This window comes from Citrus clementina, unplaced genomic scaffold (genome assembly GCF_000493195.1).
Source record: "Citrus clementina cultivar Clemenules unplaced genomic scaffold, Citrus_clementina_v1.0 scaffold_3, whole genome shotgun sequence".
Taxonomy (NCBI): domain Eukaryota; kingdom Viridiplantae; phylum Streptophyta; class Magnoliopsida; order Sapindales; family Rutaceae; genus Citrus; species Citrus x clementina.
In genome coordinates this window covers 18,642,772-18,665,202 of record NW_006262339.1, presented here as the reverse complement: position 1 = coordinate 18,665,202, position 22,431 = coordinate 18,642,772, and the positions used below count along the sequence as shown (strand labels likewise).

Sequence of the window (22,431 nt, the reverse complement as noted above, 5' to 3'; positions counted from 1 at the left end):
ATTCCTTTATTAGAAAGAAAATTTACAAAAATCCCTTCTGTTATAAATCTCCCTTACCAACCAGTAAAGAGTCAACCTATGTTTTCCACTTCGGATATACCTAGTTCCTCTATACGTTATGTTGACTATACCACTAGTGTTCCATACCCAATCTATACTAGTAGTCAACATGAACAAAGACAGGACGAGAAAGAACCTTCTCCTCCAACTTCTCCGACGTTTTCTGCTGTCACCGAAAATGGGTGTTATATGTATAATATTATCATTATAATGAAAAGTGAGTGAAATTAACATTGTTTAGGAATGGAAGATGGAGGTGGTAATGCTCAAGTCAATGAATAAGACAAAAAAGGGAGTAGGCGTGTATGGACTAGGGAAGAAAAAGAAGCTTTAATGGATGTGTTGGAGGCAATAGTGGCAAATGGTGGGTGTGTTGATATAGTAGGGCCTACAAGAAAAATGGAGGTGAAATTGTAGCAGTTGCTTCCTGAATTTGGATTGAAGGCTAGCCCCTATATTGATTCCAAAATGAAGGCTTGGAAACGAAAATATTCAATCATTTTTTATATGTTGAACACAAGTGGATTTGGATGGAATGATGAGAAGAAGTGCATTGAAGTTAACAGTGATGAAGCGTGGGAATCTTATGTGTAGGTTTGCAATAATTTTTTTTTAAATAAACATTATCATTTAGTTTGCATTATTTTTAATTGTTATATGTCTTTATGTATATATTTATTTATTTATTTATTGTAGAATCATAAAGATGCAAAAGGGTGGAGAGGCAAACCATTTCCTTTATATGAGAGGTTTGCTAAAATAGGGGGAAAAGATCATGCCAATGGAAGGACAACAAGAACTCCCAATGATATGGCGATGAATGCTAATGAGGAAGGATTTTATGGTAATGAATTTGATTTAGCTATGGGTTTCTCTCTGTTAGGATCAAGCGCTTACCATTGGGCTAAAAGCTTAAGTTGATAGCCAAGGTGCAACTTTATTTCCTGATACAATGGAAGCGCAGAGCCCCACACTAAGTGGTGGATGGACATGAGGGGTTACACACATTTATAATTGTTTCAACGCGTGGGGCAGTTACGCCCTAGGTAACCTTAATGTCACTTCAATGGAATTACACAACAGGCCGGGTAGTTACGCCCTAGGTAACCTTACTACCACAGAAGGATGTTACACTCACAAGCGCACAAAAGAATTGTTGGGGCCCTATAACCTCAACAACCCCCCTCCCACAAAATTGCTTCTGTGGCGGCTTGAACCCGTGACCTTGCTCTGATACCAATTGTTAGGATCAAGTGCTTACCATTGGGCTAAAAGCATAAGCTGATAGCCAAGGTGCAACTTTATTTCCTTATACAATGGAAGCGCAGAGCCCCACACTAAGCGGTGGATGGACATGAGGGGCTACACACATTTGTAATTGTGTCAACGGGCTAGGCAGTTACGCCCTAGGTAACCTTACTGCCATTTTAATGGAATTACATAGAAGGATGTTACACCCACAAGCGCATAGAAGAATTGTTGGGGCCCCATAACCTCACTCTCCATTGTCACCTAATCAAATTGAAACTAACTATTTTATGAATCAAAATGAATCTCAAACTATTGATAAGAAGTGAAAGAGGTCAAAAGATCCAGTTGAGAATACATTTGAGAATTTTGTTGGTGTATTTAAAGATGTTGCGGAGAGGTCAAATGAAAATGTGGCACAACTAGTTCAAAGTATGACCAAGGAGAAAGAAAGTGAAAGCCAAAAAACCACTGATCATTGGAGAGAATGGAGTTGCCATTTCATGATCGAATAAGTTAATGAAGAAATTTTTAAATGAACCAAATAGTGTCGAGATTTTTAAAACACTACGTAATGACCATGACAAAATGGAATTCATTATGTCAATTGTGAGGGGTGGATTTCATGGTTGACAAATGTAGTGTTGATATATAATTTTTTTGTAACCATATACGTGGCTGACATAGATGGATATCTAAGGATGGCAATGGATCGGATCTGATCCATGATCCATGTGATCCAAATCCAATTGGATCGGATTTGGGTCGGATTAAAATGGATTTGGATCGGATTTGGATATCGATGCGTGGATCTAAGGCGGATCTGGAGCAAATTCGGATTTATCTTAATATCTAGATCCAAATTCATATCCACTCACTATTTAATGTAATTTTATTTTAAAAAATTCTTAACAATTATGTAATTATAAATGATGATAAAATTTATTCATTAGCATGTATTTAAGAATTTTAAACTTAAAGGTACTTAATTGATAATAAGACAAAAATTTATTAAGTGTGAAATAAAATTAGGATAGCTTGCCCTCATTTTTTTAAGTTTTTCACTCTACAATTTAGTCTCTTTTTTCCTCTTTAGTTTACTCTTGCTTCTCCACTTCATTTGAATGCTTGAATAAGTTCTTTAATTGTTAGGAAAATCGATAGACTTGAGTTTATTTTTCTCTCATTTTCTCATAATCTTATTTATTTTGTATAATCACTAATCAATGGTGGCTATCAACTATAAAATAATTATGTTATCATATATTTAGTTAATATATGATCATAATAAAAATAATAAAGCACTAAATATAATAAATCATTTTTAACTTATATGTTATTATTTAATGATATTAGAATGATGATGGTGTACAGTGGATATCAAGATGGTAAATGAGACATTAGAATATTTTAATGATTTTATTTCTGCAATTACTTTTGATCGATATTTTATTATCTTTCTTATTTATATATTTTGGTGTAAAAGTAGAAGCTACAATACTTATTAGATTTTTTATACAAAATATACAATTTAATTTTTACCAATGCATTTTAGTCTTAAATTTTCTTTCTAAAAAAATATTGATCTCTTATTATTGAGATTTAAAATTCATGATGGATTTAGAGCAAATTTGAATTTGAATTTTTCTTTTTGGATTTGGAGCAGGATTTAGAGCAAATTTGAATTTGAATTTTTCTTTTTGGATTTGGAGCAGATATAAATCTTTATTTTTTGTTTCGGATCTAGATATGGAGCGAAAAATATAGATCCATGACTGATCTGGAGTAGATACGGATCTTAATTTTTATTACGGATCTGGATATGGAGCAATATAGATCCAATCCATATCTGCTCCATTGCCATCCCTATGGATATCATGTGTTCAATATGCTGCAAGATATGACTTTTGGGAAACTTGATAATAGTTTAACTTGCTGGCACCTTTGTGTTGTAATTTCATTTGGGTGATGACTTTTGGTTTTTTGGTATGTCATCATCCAATGATAGTATTTATGTCAGGACACTCTTTTATATTAATGATATGTAATATTTTCATATATACAGCTAGTGACATTATTATGTAATTTTTTATTTATTTATGGACTGATGTTCTTATTATATTTGTTGGTGATATTCTTGTTATGTTTATGATGATATTATTTAGTAAAATATAAGTTTAAAAACTATAGCATGTTAAATATAAAAAAAAAAATTAAGGGAAGATTTTGCATTTTTTAGAAATTTACCAATAATTATTAATTTTAGTTAGATTATATTCCATGCCATTTTAAAATAAATTTTTTTTTTTTGATAAACTCATATATAAGACATATTATTAGTTATTAGCCAATCTCATGACATACCAAACACAAGATATGGTATTATATATAATCTAATATTATCCAATTCAATTCTATCTTATCCAATCCAATCTAATCCAATTTAATTCAATTCAATTCAATTCGACATACCAAGCAAACCCTTATGGTGGTAGTGCATGATAGTGGGAGTTTTATAAGTGAATGAAATATGCAAATATGAAGATGAGTTTAAGTTGTTGAGGACTTCGACTATTTTAGAAATCAAGAGGAACATGGAGCATATGAGCACATGATATTACTAATACACTAAAAAATACAATAAATATACCACATTTGAAATTTGCAATTTAGCTCATAGATTCAATCAATAACCAAATTTTTTTAAAACTATATTTTAGAGGCCATAAATGTAATTTTATAAGGTGTGTTTCAGACTCATATAAAAATTTTATTACATGGGAGTTATCTTCATTGTCCGTTGAGATAATTTTTAGCAAAATAGATCATAATGATACTATAGAATATTACATTTGTATATATGATACGAAAGGAAGAATTTACAAATCATTCATTAAACAAATGGGTGTAATAAATTGCCAACTACATATACATATTTATGTTCTAATTCAGGATCCCACGCTTTATTAAAGTTTAGAAAATCATATGACTTAATATCTTTTTCAGATTTTAACAAAGTCTAAAATCTTTATATATATAAAGTTAATTGAAAAAAAAAACTCGTTTCTTTCACTTTGATTTCATTTGTTCATCATGTCTATTCATCAAACGAATTTGAAAGCCATTCACCAAGCGAGCAGATGGGAAAAAGGACATCCGATCTCCCTTCACTTGAGTCCATCTGATTAAAAAGAAAAATTCAAAGAATTAATTTAATAAATCATATAAGCTCAATGTAAATTAGAAAAATATTAATAATTAAATAATTAGATTTTTCATGTAATTTTTGTGTGCTGAGGTGCCATTATTAATTCATCATTCATTTGTTAAATGATAAAAGTCCACATTTATAAAATTAGATATTCAACTATCTTATCATCTAACAGATAAATATCATATCATATGTGGTAAAATTTCTTCATATATTACTTGGAAAATTTAACTATTACCCATAACAATTTATAAAGAGAAAGAGAGAGGTAGCACCTGTATGTAGTTATAAAGTAATGAAGAAATAGAGCAATTTGAAGCCTAGCCAACTCTGCCCCAGGACAAAACCGAGCTCCCCCTCCAAATGGGGAAAAATATGGACTATTTCTCCAATTTCTCTTTTGCTACAGACAAATTACATCAAATTAGCTAACTAGAAATTCCAAATACTAACAGGGACCCATTTGATACAAGCAGGAAAACTATGTCCAAATTGAGAAATCTATAGAAATCAGGGACATGAATGATGATATCCCATGTTTTAGTGCTCTAAAAGGTGAATATTAAATAGATTTTTCTAACCTCATTTTCAGGATCCATCCATCTCCAGGGATTGAAGGTGACAGCATCCTTGTACAAATTCTCATCCAAATGAACTGCTGACATAAATGGAATTACAGAGCACCCTTTGGGGATAACGTAATCTGCCAAAACCAATCAACAAAATGAACAAAATTTTAAAATGCAAGAACTTCAAAAATATTTGATGATTTATGACATTAAGTATATTAATGAATTGAAGTATAAACCGTGGTATGTAACATCTTCTTTTGCCTCCCTGATTAGCCAAATTGCTATGCCCCCAATCCGAAGTGTTTCATCGATAACCTGCAATTATCACGTTAACTTCAGGGATTAGTTGATTCGACCGGTAAAATTTCTTGAATCTCGTTCAGTCAGAACTAGGGTAATTATTGGACTTGATATCCAATTACAGCTTACACATTGAGTGAATGGCATTGCTTTGTAATCTTGCCAGGTTAGCATTTCTTCTTCAACAGAGTTCCTCTTTAGATTCTCTTGTTCGTCCTGTTGGGCCAAAAATAAAAGCAAGAAAAGGAAGAATTTGTTGGAGACACTATAATTTTTGAGTAATGCTCTTATGAAAAAGATTTCAGTTATTGGTCAGTACCAGAAGCTGCTTCATGGCTCTAGGATTCTGAGTGAGAAAATAAATAGCAAAAAGCATTGTTTTCGCAGTTGTTTCATTTCCGGCAAACAGAAGATTGATAATGAAATCGGATATACTTTCATCCGGCAAGCTTTCTTCATCTAATAATCTTCCAAGTAAGCCGTCTCCGGATTCTGATGACCCTTTTTGCCTGTGCTCATTAATAGTCTTCTTAATCTTGCTTATTATTTTCTCCCTTGCCTGTCAAAGACATGACACATTCAAATATCAGTTTAAATGTTTGACAAAATAAAAGATTACTTAGCCTACAAGAAAACATTTTGAATATAACTTAGTGGTTGATGTTTTTTTATTTTAATTACAACACTTTTCCGTTTCAAAAAAAAAAGGAAATTGTTTCTAAAAGTTTGGTGTCCATAAAGTGTAATTAGGTTGCATAAATCAAGGTTTAATTAATATAAAAAATTTCAGAAAATGAAATTAAGTTACCTTCATGGCAGTATGGTAAGTGAAACCTGGAAAATCGACAGGAACAGAAAGACAGCCATCAACAAAATCAGAAAAAAACCGAGCCATCTGATCAATTTCTGACTCGCTTGATACGCCTAATAATTGATTAACCATCAAATTGATAGCAATCTGAAATGAGAATTAACAAAATTCAGCAACCTAGAATTAGAATTTTTTATCCTTTTAAGTACAAACTTGACTAAATAGGAAACAGAATTCTACTTGCCTTTCTGCAAACATCCTGGAGAAGAATGACTTGATTTTCCTGGAACTTTTTCAAGGTGTGAAGCATAACTATCTGAATGTCCTTCAGGAAATGGAATTTCAGCTTCTCTAGTCTCATCATATTCGCAGCAATGCCATGTAGTTTCCTGTGCTGCTCTCCTTGAACTGTAATCACCCCATTTTTACCAACCAAATCTCTGAAAGATTTCGGATAACTTGACTGAAAAAATTTTCCTTCATTTTGCATTACAAATCGATTGAAACTGGGGTCTGCTGAAACCACTGTCCATTTGCCAAACAAGCTGCAGGAAAAAATATTTCCAAACCTACCGAAGAGAAATTGAAAATTGAAATCAATGATCAGTGGTAGAACCGAGATTTTGGTTCAAAGAAATGGGATAAAATCAAAGTGGAAAAACTACTAACTTGAAGAGGATTAAAATCGAAATTCTATAACTGAAGAGTCCAAACATAATACATTCAAAGAATGGGCTGAATTTCAATTAAGATTCTTATCTTCTCCAAAAAAATTTTGACTTGCGGTCCAAAGCCCTCATGCCACAGCCATGCATGCATAGGTTAGCCTCTTGATACTATGTTAGAGAAACTAAAAACTTGACTCGAAAACTTCTTTCTCTAACATTGCATCAGACGATGTTCTTTAATTAATAAACTTTCAAGTGACTTGAATTAACAAGTGAAGGCAAGCTGAGTTTTAGCTTCCCTGGAAGATAAAGCATCAGAATTTTCCAGGAAAATTAGTTATAGATTTTGTACCTTTTGACTTGTTCTTGAACAAAGCTAGGAGGGTGAGAGCCAGCAACAGCATTGTAGAAGTTGAAGCTATCACCAACTAACGGCCAGCCTCTTCTTCCTGGAGGCAATTTGTATGAGATCTTTTCAGGGTTTTTTCTCGTGCTGCATAGAAACTTTCCCACGAATATAATGAACATTAGTGTTGTGAGAATGGTGACAACAGGCCATTGTCCTGGAAAAATTTCCCTCATTTTCTGTGGGAAAATTAAAAAAAAAAAAAAAGAAATTTGTGGAATGAGAGAGAGATAGTTGAATTTAAACATGCAAAAACAGTTCATCATCATCATTAATATAGTGGTGAGCTAAATATGAATATTATAACAGAAACTATTAGAAAAATAAGCAATTAATTAATATTATTTAAATTGCAAACAAGTTTCGTTGACCTCAAGTTTATATAAAGATCTAGCAAAGCCACGTCGAGTAAATTTTCTTTGATAATTTTTATACTAGAGATGGGCCAGGATCCTGTACTTAGCTTTTACCTTACCAAATATATGGATGTCATTAGTGGTATATAAAAATAAAAGTAATAAAAAAATATTTTTTCTTTCCAAAATACATAATAAGGAGTGAATAAAAAATGAGCAATGTTCTTGAGACACTTAAGACTTTTTCTAAATTATACATAATTAATAATGTATATGTGACACAAGATTTTTTAAAAAGTAAAGAAAGCCAAGGTGAATGGAGAAATCCATAGGATATATAGTGTCTATAAGTAATTTTCTCAAAATTCAAACTATAATTTTTAAATTTTATCACATATTACCCACTTGTAGTTTTTATAATACTTCCTTACTCTTTTTACGTCAAAATTTTAATAAAAATCAGGTTGTCGTTCTACCATATATTGAGATGAGTTTTTAGAAAAAAAAAAAATTAACATGATTAGAGCAATGACATATTAAGGGAAATGTAAGGGATCGGGGGTAAAACCTAAAAATAATATGAGAAATAAAGTGTCATTTAGTACTATCTTTTTGAAATCAAATTGATATAATGTTCAAATAGATGTACTTATTGATAGAGGAAAAATAAATAATAAATAAAGAAAAAGTTGCTCAATAATGTTAAAAAAAAATTGCTATTTGGGTTAATTTAAAGTATCACACCTGTGTTCAACTGCAAAAGCATAAAAACAAGAGAGTAATCTTCAAGTTGAAGAGATGCTTCACTGCATGCATAAAGTTAGCTCAAGTTTGACTTGAATTTGTTACTAATGTCTTCTATTTATTATGTGGTTAAATTAATGAAATTGCAGGTTTCATACATCGACAAGTTGAGAGCTCGAGGTCGGCCTGCGATTTATGGCCGCCCTTCATTCTTTGCCATGTTCTTGCACAGTATCATTCTTGAGCTACGTACGCATATCAAAATTCCAAATGTGTATAGCATAATCAGTAGTTGTTATAGGGGATATTTGACCGACCTTTTTCATTTTCAAATATTTTAGGAGAATATTTAACGTCCATCACTTTTCTCTAATCATTCTTAGCAAATGTGATCCTAAGGGATCCTCACATAAATTCTTAAGTTGCGCAATTCTTAATTTTTTTTTTCTCCAATGATTCTTGTGTTTATTATATGCTTGAATTTTGTTATGTGTATATAAAACCTAAGATAACCAAAGGATAAAAGTTTTAAGATCACAATTAAGAATCTACTTGGGATTGTTTTTTAATTTTTGATAGTCTTAAAAGTAATTTTAAAAAGTTAATTTTAGTGTTTGATATTTTTTTTAAAAAAAACCACTTTTAACAAAATTTTCCTATTTTACAGTCGATTTTGAGAAGTAAGAAAAGAGTAGTTGCTTTTCAAAATTTGATTTGGAGAATTAGTTTTATACTTAATACAATTCCATAAATATCCTAACATATATTATAAAATCTAAAATTATCCTTATTCAATTAAGAAATAAACTCATTAAATTTAAAGAGATTATTAGTATTACCAATTATATTGAGATAACAAAATAAAAAAATAATAAAATAAAATATTTATTTTAGTTATTAATTATTATATATACATATTTATTAAATAAGTTTTATTCAATATTATGTCTATTTCAGTCATTTATATTCTTGCGACATTTTAAAAGTGAGATTTACTAAATACATATGACTATATTGAAATCTCACAACACTTTTAAAAAAAATATTACTAAATATTTAAATAATTCTCTTCATTGCGTTTTATTTCTATAGGATACATAATAATTACTTTAAATTTACAACATTAACAAACTTGCCCTAAATCACTAATTGTTAAATATAAGCGAGAGTATAATAATTGGTAAGTATTAAATTAGTGTGAGTGTGTGTGTGTGTGTGTGTGTGCGTGTGCGTGCACGTGTGTGTATAGTCCTTCTCTAATGCAGTCGTCTTCATTCTTTTTTCATGCAGACACACTTTAAAATTGTGGAATTTAAGAATATTAGTTTTCAACTCTTTAAAACCACACAATTTTATAGTTCATTTAAAAACTAACTCTTTTAAACTGTACGGTTTAATATATATATATATATATATGCACGCATCAAACGTTTTGAGTACGGATGTGCTTACCGACTATTATAGCAGATACTTGATGATGCAAGAAATGAATTTGGGTCTCCAGTTCTAGAGCCACTAAACCGGTCAAAGAAGCAAAAAGGGAGAGTTAAAGCAATTAGGAGTTGAATTAATTAGAGTAACCCTTGATTCTAGGCATACTTTCCAAGAATCAAGGCCCTGAATATTTGCAATCATTTAGTTCAATATTTTAATGAAGAGTAGAATGATCAGTGGTATCACAATGTAGACTCATGAGTCATGCCAGCTTTAACCAGCTAGGCATGATTTCTTCAACTTGTTTATCACCCAACCACAGCCCACAATTTTTAAAGTTCAACTGGTTCAATTTGTTAATTTCTGGTTCAATTCTCATTTATTATTGCAATATGGCAAGCACTTGTGAACATGCTTGCAGATAATATATGTTTATACACTTTCCTTTTTGTAAATGTGTAGCGTCTGATGTTTTGAATAACAATCAAAGTAATAATATTTAAAATTAGAAATTTATTATAATTAACCTTTTAAATATATGATGACTCAGTTTGGATATTCAAAATTTGAAATGTACAAGATTTACTTCTAAATATTGAAAGAAAATTAACTTCTACAACACACAAGAAAGGACCTGAATCCTCGATTTCAAGAATGAGAAGTTGCTCACAGTTTGTTGGTTATGGACATGTGATTTGGGAACAATTTGTGATGCCTAGCTCTTCTAATGTCAAAATTGTTTTTCCAATGACCAGCAGCTCTAACTTTCAAGTTGATTAATTTTGCATCAACTTATCTAGAAAGTGCTTTTTGAAGATAACAAAATCTAATTGTGACCCATGTGAAACAGGCAAAACTTGCTCATGTTGGGTCGGTGGATTGAGTCATTCATCCGACTTTAATTGTTTCTGCTTGTAATTAAAGAAATTTGGCAGCTGAATGTAGTGGACTTTGATATTAACTGTGCATTTAAAACTCACAATGAGGGTTGCATGTCTGTTGTGTTAGCTAAGCCTCCTGAGCTTATTATGGTTGACAAATATTAGGTGATTCCCAAAATCGGTTTATCAGAAATTTTGAATTGCAATTCTTTTGTTGATATTTGTCAAATATGATTGACATAAAAATTTACTGAAAACGACAAAAAGTTATCATAAATTTTGATTTAAAACTAAATGATTCTACATAATCAAAATTTTTACCAAATGTCGAATGATGTAGTATTAATACATAACTTAATTATAAAATGTTGTGAAATTTGATTTAGCAAACAACAGTGCAAAAACATCACTTTAGATAGAAAATAATAATAATAATAATAATAATAATAATAATAATGATGTACATGCAAGTATATCTTTACGTACGTGCCACATCATTTCCCCACATTTGTTTGCATTGTAAAAGCTATTTATTTTTCCTCTCATATACATGAAAGTAAATTCGGTCTACTCTTTTTTTTTTTTCTTTTAAAGGAGAAAATTCTCATTAAATCAAGATGTAGAACCTCAAAGATAACAAGATAATTCTTGCGGAAAATCTTCAATTAATACAAAGGAATTACTAAGACGAAGCGCAGATTTAAAATTATTATATTTCAATTATAATCCAAAAAAGATCACTCCGGTTACTTTGTTGCCCTTGAATGAGCCGAGTAACATATAACGAATCCAACTCTATAATCAACGAAGCCAAACTATCCTCTCTTGCGGTCGTAAACCAAAACATAAAGCTTCCACCTCAGCCAAATTAATGTGACCAGAATAAACACCAATGTCAACTATTACTTATATAACTAACCCATCTTGATTGCGAATCACTGCCCATAACTCACAATACCACAATTAGCATTAACAGGCACATGCCCACGTCGCAATTAAGTTTGAACCAACCGAATTGAGGCGTTTCCCAAAACATAGGAAAATGTAATGTAATTGAAATAATAAATTGAAAATTAAGGGTATTTGGGTCAAATAATTAAGGGACATTTTTCTCCTAGACTTCTTAATTTCGCATTAGCATGGAGATGGGCTTTCGTTTACTTCAGCAGAAGCCCAAAAGGTAGATGGGTTTCAGTATTGAAGTCTCTTTTAAGATTTCATATCATTTATCTTTTTCTTTTAATTAATTTTAATAGTTAGCGAGCGTAACTGTTCTGATTAATTCAAGGATTAATTTCAAAAACTAATATTAGAATTAATCTACCTGTTGCAAATCACTCGTAACTCCTTTGCTAAATCAAGATGGGATTTGCACTTGCGCAAGCGAGAGAAAGCCTCTATATTTGTACTCTTATCAACCTCTATTTTTGTACTCTCATCCAACTACACTTGAGTAATTGTACATAAAGTAATGCTTTGGCTTCTTTTCTTATGTAGAATAATTGCATTTTCCTTAATTTTTTTTTTATTTTATGGGTGTGCTTTGAGGGACAATTTATCGTTCACTCGAGCATTATTTTGAGTACATAAATATACCATTATAAAGAATTTACGACGGAATCATTCATGACTTTTTACTTACATCAATTGGGTCTTACTCAAAATTATACCACAAAATAGCCATTGTCGAAACTATTTTTCCAAGAATATGTACAAGTTTTCATGATATACCTGTAAAATAAAAATTATAAATTGTATATGCAATAGAATAATTGTTATTAATAAAGAAAAAGTGAGTGCATATGTATGGTGCAACTAAATCACTAAAAAAACTCTTCAAATAAGATTTTATTACTTATTTGAAGAGGCACATCAGCATTTAAGGCTCCAAAAAAATTCCAATTAAGATTCTTCAAATATGAAATAATATTCTCTCTTCAAATTTGGAGAGTTGCTTGCTCTCTCTTCAATTTATATTTTATTATTTTTTGTTGGAGAAAAAGAGAGGTGCTTTAATTACTGTTGATTTTTCCTTTAAAAAAATAGTTATTTAATTAAAATAATATTAACTCATTTTTATTTGAAAAGTCTTTTAGAGAATAATATATTTTTTTCACTTTTCTATTTGCCACATAGGTAAGTAAATAAATATTTGAATAGTAAAATTTATAGAGCCTTTTGGAGATGCTCTAATGCACCACAGTCATGCCACTAGTTCCTTGACTCGATATCAAAACAAACACACTTATGTGATTCTCAATGTCATAATAATAAATCTTCTTCCTTCCCAATTATTCGAATAAAAGTTTAAGTTTTAATTATGTACGTTTGATAGAGATTTGACTCCTTCTAAATTAAGATATCTAAACTACGCTATCACAAAATTGATTTAGGAGGTTTCAATATATTTTTGATGGTAAATATTAGTATATTGTAATGTAGATTCAAGAAAATAATTTTTTTTAGTATATTAAACTATATGGTATTCGAAAAACACATCAGCCCTGACTAATTAAAAAATAAATTTAATCTAATGGGTATTTTGGTTATTGAGAAAGTAATCGGACATACTTAATATAAGTGGATAAATTATTTTCTTCACTTGATATATGAAAATATAAAAATAAATATACGGCCTACGCGCGCGCGCGCCTCTTCTAGACTTCTCTGGCCACCTCAGCCTCACTGTCTTCAACAAACACCTGAACTTGCTCCGCAAGTTTCTAGAAAAAACAATAAATAATAATAAAACTTGTTTTCCAAGAAAAGTTGCCAACTACAAATACAATTAAGCTTCCACACCATCAACGAAGATTAGCGACAACTGACAAGTCGAAAAGGCCATCAAACCGTAAGCGCTCTTTTCTAATTTACTCTTGCTTTGATCAAATTTGCGATGTATAGATGTTTTATAGATGATTTGTTATGCGACTCTTTGCCTCTTTGGGATATTCAATCATACAGGTGGTATGCAATACCCATTTCTTAACATTAAAATTATCACTAATCGATGAGTGAAGGCTTAGAAACTGATATTAACAAAAGGGCATCAATATTTGAATCCAAATCACTTAACTTTATCCACAATGTATCATTTAAGTTATGCTTAGTTTTGTAAGTGAAAGGATCATTGTTCAGTGAACGAGTTGAAATTACGGTAATTGGTGTTACTGGGATTGTACTGTTTATAATTTTATTAGGTGATAACAAAGATGGATACCCAAAAAGCTCAACAAGAGAAAGAACCAGCCCCTGCTGCTGCTATGACTTCGTGCCGAAAGAAGAAGAATGATGATGCCAGTTTCCTGGAGGATCTGAGGGATCACATTGACGAGTTCATTCATGCATCGATGGACGCACACAAAGCTTGTTTTAAGAAGACTGTCCAAAAGGTAGTTCATGCGAAAGAATGCCGCCCGTACCGTGTAAATTCATATTTTTTGGCTGTCTAATCTGTATGTATACACCCATTTATCGACGTGTGTTGGGTTGTTTCTCAGATGTTTGCTGGAATGTCAAAAATTTCGGAAAGAAATGTGGATGCCAAGGGAGTGGAAAGTGCTCTTCCCCTTCAAACAACAGTGTCGGACTAGAATATGATCTATCTTCTTTTTTGAGCCTGATATCTAGGTTTAGACTTTAGAGCTACGTAAAGGAGCTGTGAAAAATTACAAATCTTAATTAGCTATTACGATAATCGTATTTTCATGAATATGGTTTGTGTTAATAAGTTCATATTATATCGGATGGAGGGACTTCGATAATGGTATATACTACTCAAATGTGTATTCTATAACTGTCTTTCCCTTTTAGCTCTTTCATCTTTTTTTTTTGAGAAGAAAGTAAGCCTTTCATTTCATTACAACACATCAAATACAATTTGGACCTCCGCTGGTATAGAATTTAACCAGACATTAGGCGAATTGCTTCCTAAAGCAAACTTTGCTAAGGAATGGGCGTAAGCATTACGATTTCTGGACACATGTTGGACTATGACTTTTTGATAATCCCTTCTCTGATTTCGGATATCTGCAATTGTCCAGAAGATTTCTGTTTTGCTGCCCTTTGTGTTGTTGATTAGCTCGGCCACTTCCAAACAATCTGTCTCTATGATCACCGAGTTCAATTCTGCTTCTCTTGTCACTTTAAGACCCCACTGAACAGCTTCAGCTTCAGCATAACTAACATTTCCCCTTAGATGAGCCTGACTAATTCCAGCAGCTACTATTTTGCCTCCTGAGTCTTTTATCACAGCTCCGAGCCTAGCCATCTGATCTTTGTTGCTAACAGCTGCATCTACATTGACCTTGAAGACATTTTCAGGAGGAGGAGTCCACTCTTGCTTTTTCCTTTTTCTGGAAATATCATTGTGTGACGCCTCTGTTTTCCTCACTCTTCGATATGCTTCCAGGACTGATTCAGCTTTTGCTGCTGCTAAATCTGGCTCTAACTTCTTACCTTCAAAAATAAATTTGTTTCTTGAATACCACGCAATCCAGCAGTAAACCACCGAAAGTTCCAAATCAGGTTTCCTCAGACTCCTTGCCATTTCTTGAAAAAAGCTTTGAATATCCTGCAATTGAGCATTGGAAGCTGGAACTGTAATGGGGGCTTGAATCCAGATCTTCTTAGCTCTTTCATCTAAGATCAATTTGAAATGACTTTTTCTTTCATATTCGATGGGAAGAAACACTGTTGAATTGGGTTCTGGTTCTGGCTTGGTTGGGTAAGCTGTTTTCCTTGTAGCCCTGGTTCTAGAGATTCGTTGGAATTAGGAAATGAAGATTGAATTTTTGTACTTTTGAGATTAAGGAATAGGCTTGGTAGTATTTACATTATGAGAATAGAAACAATAATTCATTAAATCCCCTGGTGCAGATGGTTTTGCAGCAGGTTTCTGCCTGAAGAACTGATCCTCTCTAAGAGAGGTCTTAGAGTTGGCCTGCATTTGTCAAATTTGTACCAGAACATTCATAGCTCTCATACCAAAGGTTGATTCAGCATATCAGCCTGTGTAACATTATCTACAAGATTATTGCTAAGACATTAGAAGCATAATCAAGCCTTCCCTAGACCAAATCATCTCTCCTTTTCAAAGTGCTTTTATTCCGCAGAGATTACTCGCAAATAATGTTGGGATCGATTACGAATTTCTGCATAGGAATGGTATAGGACGGAGCCAGAAATTTAGTTTATGGGGACAATTAAAGAAATGGACGTAATTTAAGAGGTCACAAGTTTACAAGAGTAATTAAAAGAATGAAAGTAATCTAAGGGGTTACAACTTAAGGATTTCTTGATCTAACGGCAGCCCGTGTCTTTAGTAATGGTTCGTAGCTCCACAGCTCGATGTCAACAAAGTCTATGAGAGGGAGCGGACTTTTCTTGAAAATATAATTGTATTTATTAGTTAACTCGAGGAAAAATGTTCTTTTTCAACCACTCAATTTTTTAGTGTCTGTGTTCTTCCCAAAAACAACTACGTAACTAGTGAAAAAAATATGTTGATTTTATAAGAAAAATTTTTATTGCAGATTTGAAGTGGTTTAAAATATTAACATAGGCATTTTAGAAATAAAATAATTTTTAAACGAAGATAAGGAATTTCGAGGGTTGCTACTAGGTCTACTAATTCTAATTGTCAGGGACTTTTTTATGCATTTGAGGTTTCCACATGACATTAAAAAGATAAAAAATTAAAAAATAAATGAAAGGTTGAGATAGTTTTTTACCCATTAAGTATTTTGTAAAAATTTACACACACACACAACAACAACAAAAAAAACAATGGTATTGGTAGAAGACATTGAAGCCAATAATCATGCAAAATGCAACAAAATCAGTGAACCAAAAAATAAATTAGCTTCAAATTGGGTTTTCATAATTACTTTTAAGTCTCTTAAAATCAACTCTTAAGATATATTATGTTAATTTTAGCAAAAATTACCTGAATTAAAAAAAAAAGATAACAAAATTTGTTATAAATTTCTTTATTTAAGTGGTGTGCTTAATGGTTTTTTAAGTTGGTGTGTTTTTTTTACTCTTTTTTTTTTGACAGACCACTAGTGGCATTGTTCGAAAACCAAAACATACCGGCTAAAAAATCAAAATTTGACATGATTGAAGAGCTCGATCCAACTGGACCCGACCCAATCCAACCGGAACGGAACCGACCCACATGTTTGTGGGGGAGTGCAGAAGAAAAATAAGGCAGATATTATAATAATTTTCATCAGATAACTCTTGGAAACAATGGCTCAATCTCTCAACAATTCTCCTTCATGTACACTGGTGAGCTTATTATTAATTACAATTTTGGTTCAGTAATTATTTCCATGCTTTTCAATTTATTCAATAATTATTTCAATGCTTTTCAATTGTTAATCTTTTACATATTTGTTTGGTTTTGGGCAGTATCAAATAAGGAATCCAAGACAAAACTCATCTCCACCACCATCATCATTATTGCTTAAACGCAGCAGCAGTTCTAGTTTAAGATTAAGGAGTAATAATTATAGAAACAAAAATGGAGTGAGAGCGTGTTTCTCCAGTCCCATCGATGAACCCATCCTCAAAGAAGCTCTTAAGGTACTCGCTAATTTTTACTCTCTTCGATTTGGTCTTTATTTGACTCCATTCTAATGTTTATTTGTTTATATTGTTTCAATAGAGCAAACCCAGAGAACTCCATATGTTTGCTTTCCTGCATTGTCGCTTTAGAATTTTCACTCACTTTTTGTATATGGGTTTATTTATTTATTTGGGAATTTATATTTTTTGAACACATTCCACTTGTTGCAAGCTTATGTGTATTAGGATAGTTTTCTCTTACTGTTTTGGTTGTGATTTGATGGAGTTTGGTCAATTTATCCTTTGCTGTACTTCTGTCTTTTGATTGATTGTCATTGATGAACTGGTGGAAGAGAGAAAAGTTGTTTTGCTTCTCTTAACTTATCGCAAACTGATGAAGTCTTGTCTGAGAAATGTCCTTTCAGTTGCATTTGTAACAGTGAGCAGTTAATTATTGTATTGGTTGCTTTGTTTTTTGTTTGAAGAGGAGTTGGATACTCTTTACATCCACTGGTGGCCCCAGGCCTCTCCTAGTGGGTGGGGAAGATATATGAGTTAAATCTTCTTCATCTGGCTTCCCTCATCATTTGCTCAACAAGGTGTGCAGCAAGGGTTGTGCAAAAAAATGTCACTCATAGATTCACTTAGCTTGTGTTTTCTGGCTTCTATTATCATATTTTCTTGATGGTTGGTTGTTAAAACCTTATTCAGTATTTTAAGATTGAAAGTAATTGGTGCGTCAAACCTTTTGTATCTCAAGTGAATGCATAACACAACCTGGAATATTTTTGTATTTTTCTGAAGGGCATTCATAAATACACTCGAAAAGCGTGCTTAGGTCTGTTAAGAGAATGTTTTAGCAATTTTTGACATCCTCATCACTAGAATGGAGAGTTCCTTCTGTCTTTATAAGCTTTAATGTTATGCTTTATCTCTGAGTATTAGAAGAGTTTAATTCGCTCTCATCTGCTCTGATTGTTTAGCTTTCGAATTTTTATTTTTTGCTGGCCTCTGTTTTCTAAGTTAGTAGTGAAATAGAGATTGTGTTTGTTCTGGTGAGCTTTCGTTCCACTTGGACTGATCAGTCTTTGTGCACACAGTCTTCCACAAGTACTTGGTTCTTTCTTTTTGAGTCTTCCTCTTCAAATTTTTCCTTTTTGGCCCCTAAAAGTATGTGAAATATTTGAAATTTGTATGTATGTTTAACATATAAAATTGTCTATAAGAAGGCAAGGTGTCCCTTTCTTTGTTTCTTTTGTTTAGTTTCTTTTATTAATGCTTTTCTCAACATGTTTCAATAATCTGCAACTCACTTTTTGTGAACAGTTGCATCACAGCATACTGCATATTTCACTTTAGAAAGCTCTATCTTCCTTTACCTTAACTGCTATCACTGATTGCTGAGCCACTGGCTTTCTAGCTTTTGTTTTGCCATAATGTTTATGTCCTGGGAAAAGAAGTTTTTCTTTGATGTGTTTTCTCGTGACTCATTTATGAAATCATCATTTTCATCTCTCCAGGAGCCGGTTGCCTTCGTGGGTGGCATGTTTGCCGGTCTTCTAAGGCTTGATTTGAACGATGATCCACTGAAGGACTGGGTTACAAGAACAGTGGAAGCCGCTGGAATTACAGAAGAAGAAATCAAAGCTGAAGACTCAAAATCAGATGAAGAAGTTCCAGAACAGATAGAGATTGAATGATGAGATTTTGGTCCTCCCTGTTTCATATTTATCTATCTGCATTCGGTCATTGCATTTATACATTAAAGTACTGAATAAACAAAAAACATTGAGATCAAGTAAATTGTCAATCGATGGTGGTTCTACATAAAGTGCATCAAACATACCATATGTCAAGTAGCCCCACTACTTTCCTTTTTCTTTCGGTTTATTTATTTATTTTACGCTATATATTATAACAACTCACTGATGATATTTCATATTGAAATATTACATTGAAAACTATTATTTAATTAAATTTTATTTGAATACAGTTTATTTTCAACAATATGATTATAAATCTTCTTTAAAAGTAAGTTATTGCAAGAAAAATGAAAAAAAAAAAAACCCGAAATAGAGAGGATTGAAATTAAGGATTTTGCGAACTAGTGGAGTTTACAATATTTCATCAAACAACAAGGACTGCAAGGTAAATTACCCATAAAAAAAATTAAGAAATCTAGTTTTATCAATACGGCCCCTGAAATATAGTATTTTTATGAAAATGACTTAATGAAAAGCCTTAAAAACTTCAAACAATTAAAAAACCTCTGGAGCGAACACAAAATCCCAGAAACGAAATTTAGGAACAGTTGAAAAGAATGGCTACTGCGGCTGAAGTGGAAACAGAGGAAGAAACAGAGATGATGAAAATGGTGAAATTGGGATCGTACGATGGCAAAGTAAGATTACTGATAGTTAGCGGGGATTCAGAATCAGAATCAGCAGCAGAGGAGACAATGTTACTGTGGGGAATTCAACAGCCAACTCTCTCAAAACCCAACGCATTTGTCGCCCAATCATCTCTTAACCTCCGCATTGACGCTTGTGGCCACTCTTTATCTATTCTCCAGTCTCCTTCTTCTTTGGTAATTTTTAACTCTCCATTTCTTTGGTTTTATATTTTAATTTTCAGCTGATACCCAGTTTTTTTTTTAATCTTTTTTTATAATGGCTATTTTTCGGATTGAGGTGCTGCAATTGTTGTATTATGGAAGCACTATCTATGTAAGTATATCAGAAGCACAACAGTTACAGATGTATTCTATGGTGTGATTGCAGGGCACACCCGGAGTGACTGGATCAGTGATGTGGGATAGTGGGGTTGTCTTGGGGAAGTTCTTGGAGCATGCCGTGGATTCAGGGATGCTTTTACTTCATGGGAAGAAGATTGTTGAATTGGGTTCTGGATGTGGCTTGGTAGGGTAAGCGCTTACACTTTTTGACCCTGGTTTTAGAGATTCTTTTGAATTAGGAAATGAAGTTTGAATTTTGTATTTTTGAGACTCGGGAATAGGGCTTGATAGCATTTACATTATGAGACTAAAAACAGTGAAAATGCAGTATAGTGATTGTGTCAACATGAAAATGAAAACTTTTTTTTCTTTTTAAGAATGAAATCACTAGCTCTTAAGTACTAAGTGTGTGGGTGGGTCAGTGGGTGATAAACGTTATCTAAATTGGTGTTTACGAAACACTTTAGTTGTTGGGTGTTTAAAATTAGGTTGACGCACAACATTCCCAGGCATATAACCTTAGTTGGTCTAAATTTTAACATTTTAAATTTAGCTTAAAATTGGGTTTTGGTATAAGCTCATCCTGAATATCTTGCTTCTCAGTTTAATTATTTTATTCTTACTTTTTTCTGTTTTTAGCTGCATTGCAGCCCTTTTGGGTGCTCAAGTTATCCTTACCGATTTGCCCGATAGACTGAGGCTACTGAAGAAGAACATTGAAAACAACCTGAGACATGGAGATTTACGGGGATCTGCTGTAGTCACAGAGCTCACATGGGGAGATGATCCTGATCAAGATCTGATTCAACCTTTACCTGATTATGGTAATGAATCACTCTTGCTTTTCTTACAAGCAACTTAAAATGTCGTTTGATAATTGAGTGCTGATATGCTACACAAATGGTGGATGGTGGTCAGCTATAATATTGCTTCAGTGCTGACATGTTAAACTACAATTTTTAAGCCTAAAAATAATCAAAATTTGATGCACTGCCTTACTCAGGATTTCTTTTCCCACTTAGAGCACTAACTTCTGCTTTTGCTCTTTTATATCGCCTAGCATTTTGTCTCAAACAAAACTTAGGGGGTATGTTCGGGGCTTCTGTGCTTGAGCTTAACTTTGAACGCATAGAAACTGTAGTGTTTTATAAACACTCACTTTTATTTGGTAGCCAATGTTTACCAGCCACTAACACACTTATATTTTAAAATTTGGTGATTCCATCCCACAACAGTTGTGGATTAAAAGCCATGGCACCTCAATTCTACACATAACCTCATAGCCTCCTTGAGTTCCACAATTAGCTGATGGCTCTAAATAGTTCATGAGATTAGCAGTGAACCCATTGCCTAACGTATAGCAATTTTCCATGTCGATCTTCAAATGGAGTGTACTGAACAATTACATGTGGTTAACTTCTTTACTCTTATTTAAAAAAAAAAGAAAGAAAGAAACAGAGCATGGGAAATTTTCTTGCGTGATTCCTTGAATCATTCTGGAGCACTTAACCTGTTTTTGAGTTATTTGGTGACCTTGAATTTCTTGATGAAGTTGACCTTTTGTGTATTAATTTTATGTACACTGCTTTGTCAGTGCTAGGATCAGATGTGATTTACAGTGAAGGAGCAGTGGGTGATTTGTTGGATACCCTTCTGCAACTTTGTGGAACCCAAACTACTATCTTTTTGGCTGGAGAACTTCGGAATGGCAAGTCTCTCTCCCTCACTATCACTCTTTTTTCTCTCTGTAGGATCATCCTTAGGTTCTCAATACTTTTTTTGGTTTGCAGATTCTGTTCTGGAGTACTTTCTAGAAGCTGCAATGAAAGATTTTGTGATTGGCCGTGTGGAACAGACACAGTGGCATCCAGATTACTGCAGCCCTCGAGTTGTGGTGTATATCCTGGTGAAAAAGTTAGAGAAATGAGCTTCTCTACAAGGGCCTTCTTTTTGTTACCAATGATTCCTCTTTTTCTTGGCAAATAAGCTCATGCATCTAAGTGGTATCAAAACTGTGACAACACAATACAACCCAGTTTCATGTGTAGAAAAGATGCCTTTAGGCCAGAAGGCAGTGGGCTGGCTGCAAAGAGGTATGCTAACACTAGTTAATAGCTAGAAAGCCCCTTGTGATGGATTCAAACCAATGTTCGAACTTTTAGACAATTAGTACTTTTCCAATGACAAGAGCTTAACCAACATTTTGTGACCTTTACATAGTATGAATTCAAATTATGATCAGTTTACAAGCCTTGTGCTTCTTTTATGCCCCTTTTTTCAAAGGCAGCTGCCATTGAGTCCCTTATTCAAAAATATTTGGTGACGTTTTCTTGGAACTTTAGATGAAGATAGTGTCTCAAAGAGATAAGAAAAGTGTTATTATACTGTAAACATTTACATCTTCAGGATTTGTATTTGTGTGTTTCCCTCATATTT

At 32.7% G+C, this 22,431-nt stretch overlaps 4 protein-coding genes across 4 annotated transcripts; 3 read left to right on the top strand and 1 right to left on the bottom strand.

Annotated features, from left to right (window-relative positions):
* Positions 1-4,377: 4,377 nt before the first annotated feature.
* On the bottom strand, positions 4,378-7,452 carry LOC18047185 (abietadienol/abietadienal oxidase). The gene is made up of 9 exons (XM_006441428.2): positions 7,223-7,452; positions 6,447-6,771; positions 6,200-6,349; positions 5,711-5,950; positions 5,521-5,607; positions 5,328-5,406; positions 5,101-5,222; positions 4,795-4,922; positions 4,378-4,489 (listed from the first exon to the last, which is right to left on the bottom strand). The coding sequence occupies exons 1-9, from the start codon at positions 7,450-7,452 to the stop codon at positions 4,378-4,380; spliced, it is 1,473 nt and encodes a 490-aa protein (XP_006441491.2).
* Positions 7,453-13,372: 5,920 nt separating this feature from the next.
* On the top strand, positions 13,373-14,489 carry LOC18047183. Its single transcript, XM_006441427.2, has 3 exons — positions 13,373-13,542; positions 13,892-14,083; positions 14,192-14,489. The coding sequence occupies exons 2-3, from the start codon at positions 13,904-13,906 to the stop codon at positions 14,282-14,284; spliced, it is 273 nt and encodes a 90-aa protein (XP_006441490.1). The 5' UTR covers positions 13,373-13,542; positions 13,892-13,903; the 3' UTR covers positions 14,285-14,489.
* Positions 14,490-16,788: 2,299 nt separating this feature from the next.
* Positions 16,789-19,086, top strand: LOC18047182 (UPF0426 protein At1g28150, chloroplastic). Its single transcript, XM_006441426.2, has 3 exons — positions 16,789-16,982; positions 17,106-17,279; positions 18,782-19,086. Exons 1-3 carry the CDS (start codon positions 16,944-16,946, stop codon positions 18,959-18,961), a joined length of 393 nt encoding a protein of 130 aa, XP_006441489.1. The 5' UTR covers positions 16,789-16,943; the 3' UTR covers positions 18,962-19,086.
* A 410-nt stretch (positions 19,087-19,496) lies between these two features.
* LOC18047181 (protein N-lysine methyltransferase METTL21A) lies at positions 19,497-22,431 on the top strand. The gene is made up of 5 exons (XM_006441424.2): positions 19,497-19,848; positions 20,042-20,184; positions 20,635-20,819; positions 21,590-21,703; positions 21,786-22,431. Exons 1-5 carry the CDS (start codon positions 19,582-19,584, stop codon positions 21,920-21,922), a joined length of 846 nt encoding a protein of 281 aa, XP_006441487.1. The 5' UTR covers positions 19,497-19,581; the 3' UTR covers positions 21,923-22,431.

Excerpts from the sequence above, each read along its gene's own strand:
- LOC18047183 (XM_006441427.2), top strand. The coding sequence starts at position 13,904 with ATGGATACCCAAAAAGCTCAACAAGAGAAAGAACCAGCCCCTGCTGCT. Across the intron at positions 14,084-14,191 it reads TTAAGAAGACTGTCCAAAAG|ATGTTTGCTGGAATGTCAAA; the intron begins GTAGTTCATGCG and ends GTTGTTTCTCAG.
- LOC18047185 (XM_006441428.2), bottom strand. The coding sequence starts at position 7,452 with ATGAGGGAAATTTTTCCAGGACAATGGCCTGTTGTCACCATTCTCACA. Across the intron at positions 5,407-5,520 it reads CAATGCCATTCACTCAATGT|GTTATCGATGAAACACTTCG; the intron begins GTAAGCTGTAAT and ends TGATAATTGCAG. Across the intron at positions 4,490-4,794 it reads TACTTTATAACTACATACAG|ATGGACTCAAGTGAAGGGAG; the intron begins GTGCTACCTCTC and ends CTTTTTAATCAG.
- LOC18047181 (XM_006441424.2), top strand. The coding sequence starts at position 19,582 with ATGGCTACTGCGGCTGAAGTGGAAACAGAGGAAGAAACAGAGATGATG. Across the intron at positions 19,849-20,041 it reads TCCAGTCTCCTTCTTCTTTG|GGCACACCCGGAGTGACTGG; the intron begins GTAATTTTTAAC and ends GTGTGATTGCAG. Across the intron at positions 21,704-21,785 it reads GGCTGGAGAACTTCGGAATG|ATTCTGTTCTGGAGTACTTT; the intron begins GCAAGTCTCTCT and ends TTTGGTTTGCAG.
- LOC18047182 (XM_006441426.2), top strand. The coding sequence starts at position 16,944 with ATGGCTCAATCTCTCAACAATTCTCCTTCATGTACACTG. Across the intron at positions 16,983-17,105 it reads ATTCTCCTTCATGTACACTG|TATCAAATAAGGAATCCAAG; the intron begins GTGAGCTTATTA and ends GGTTTTGGGCAG. Across the intron at positions 17,280-18,781 it reads TCCTCAAAGAAGCTCTTAAG|GAGCCGGTTGCCTTCGTGGG; the intron begins GTACTCGCTAAT and ends TCATCTCTCCAG.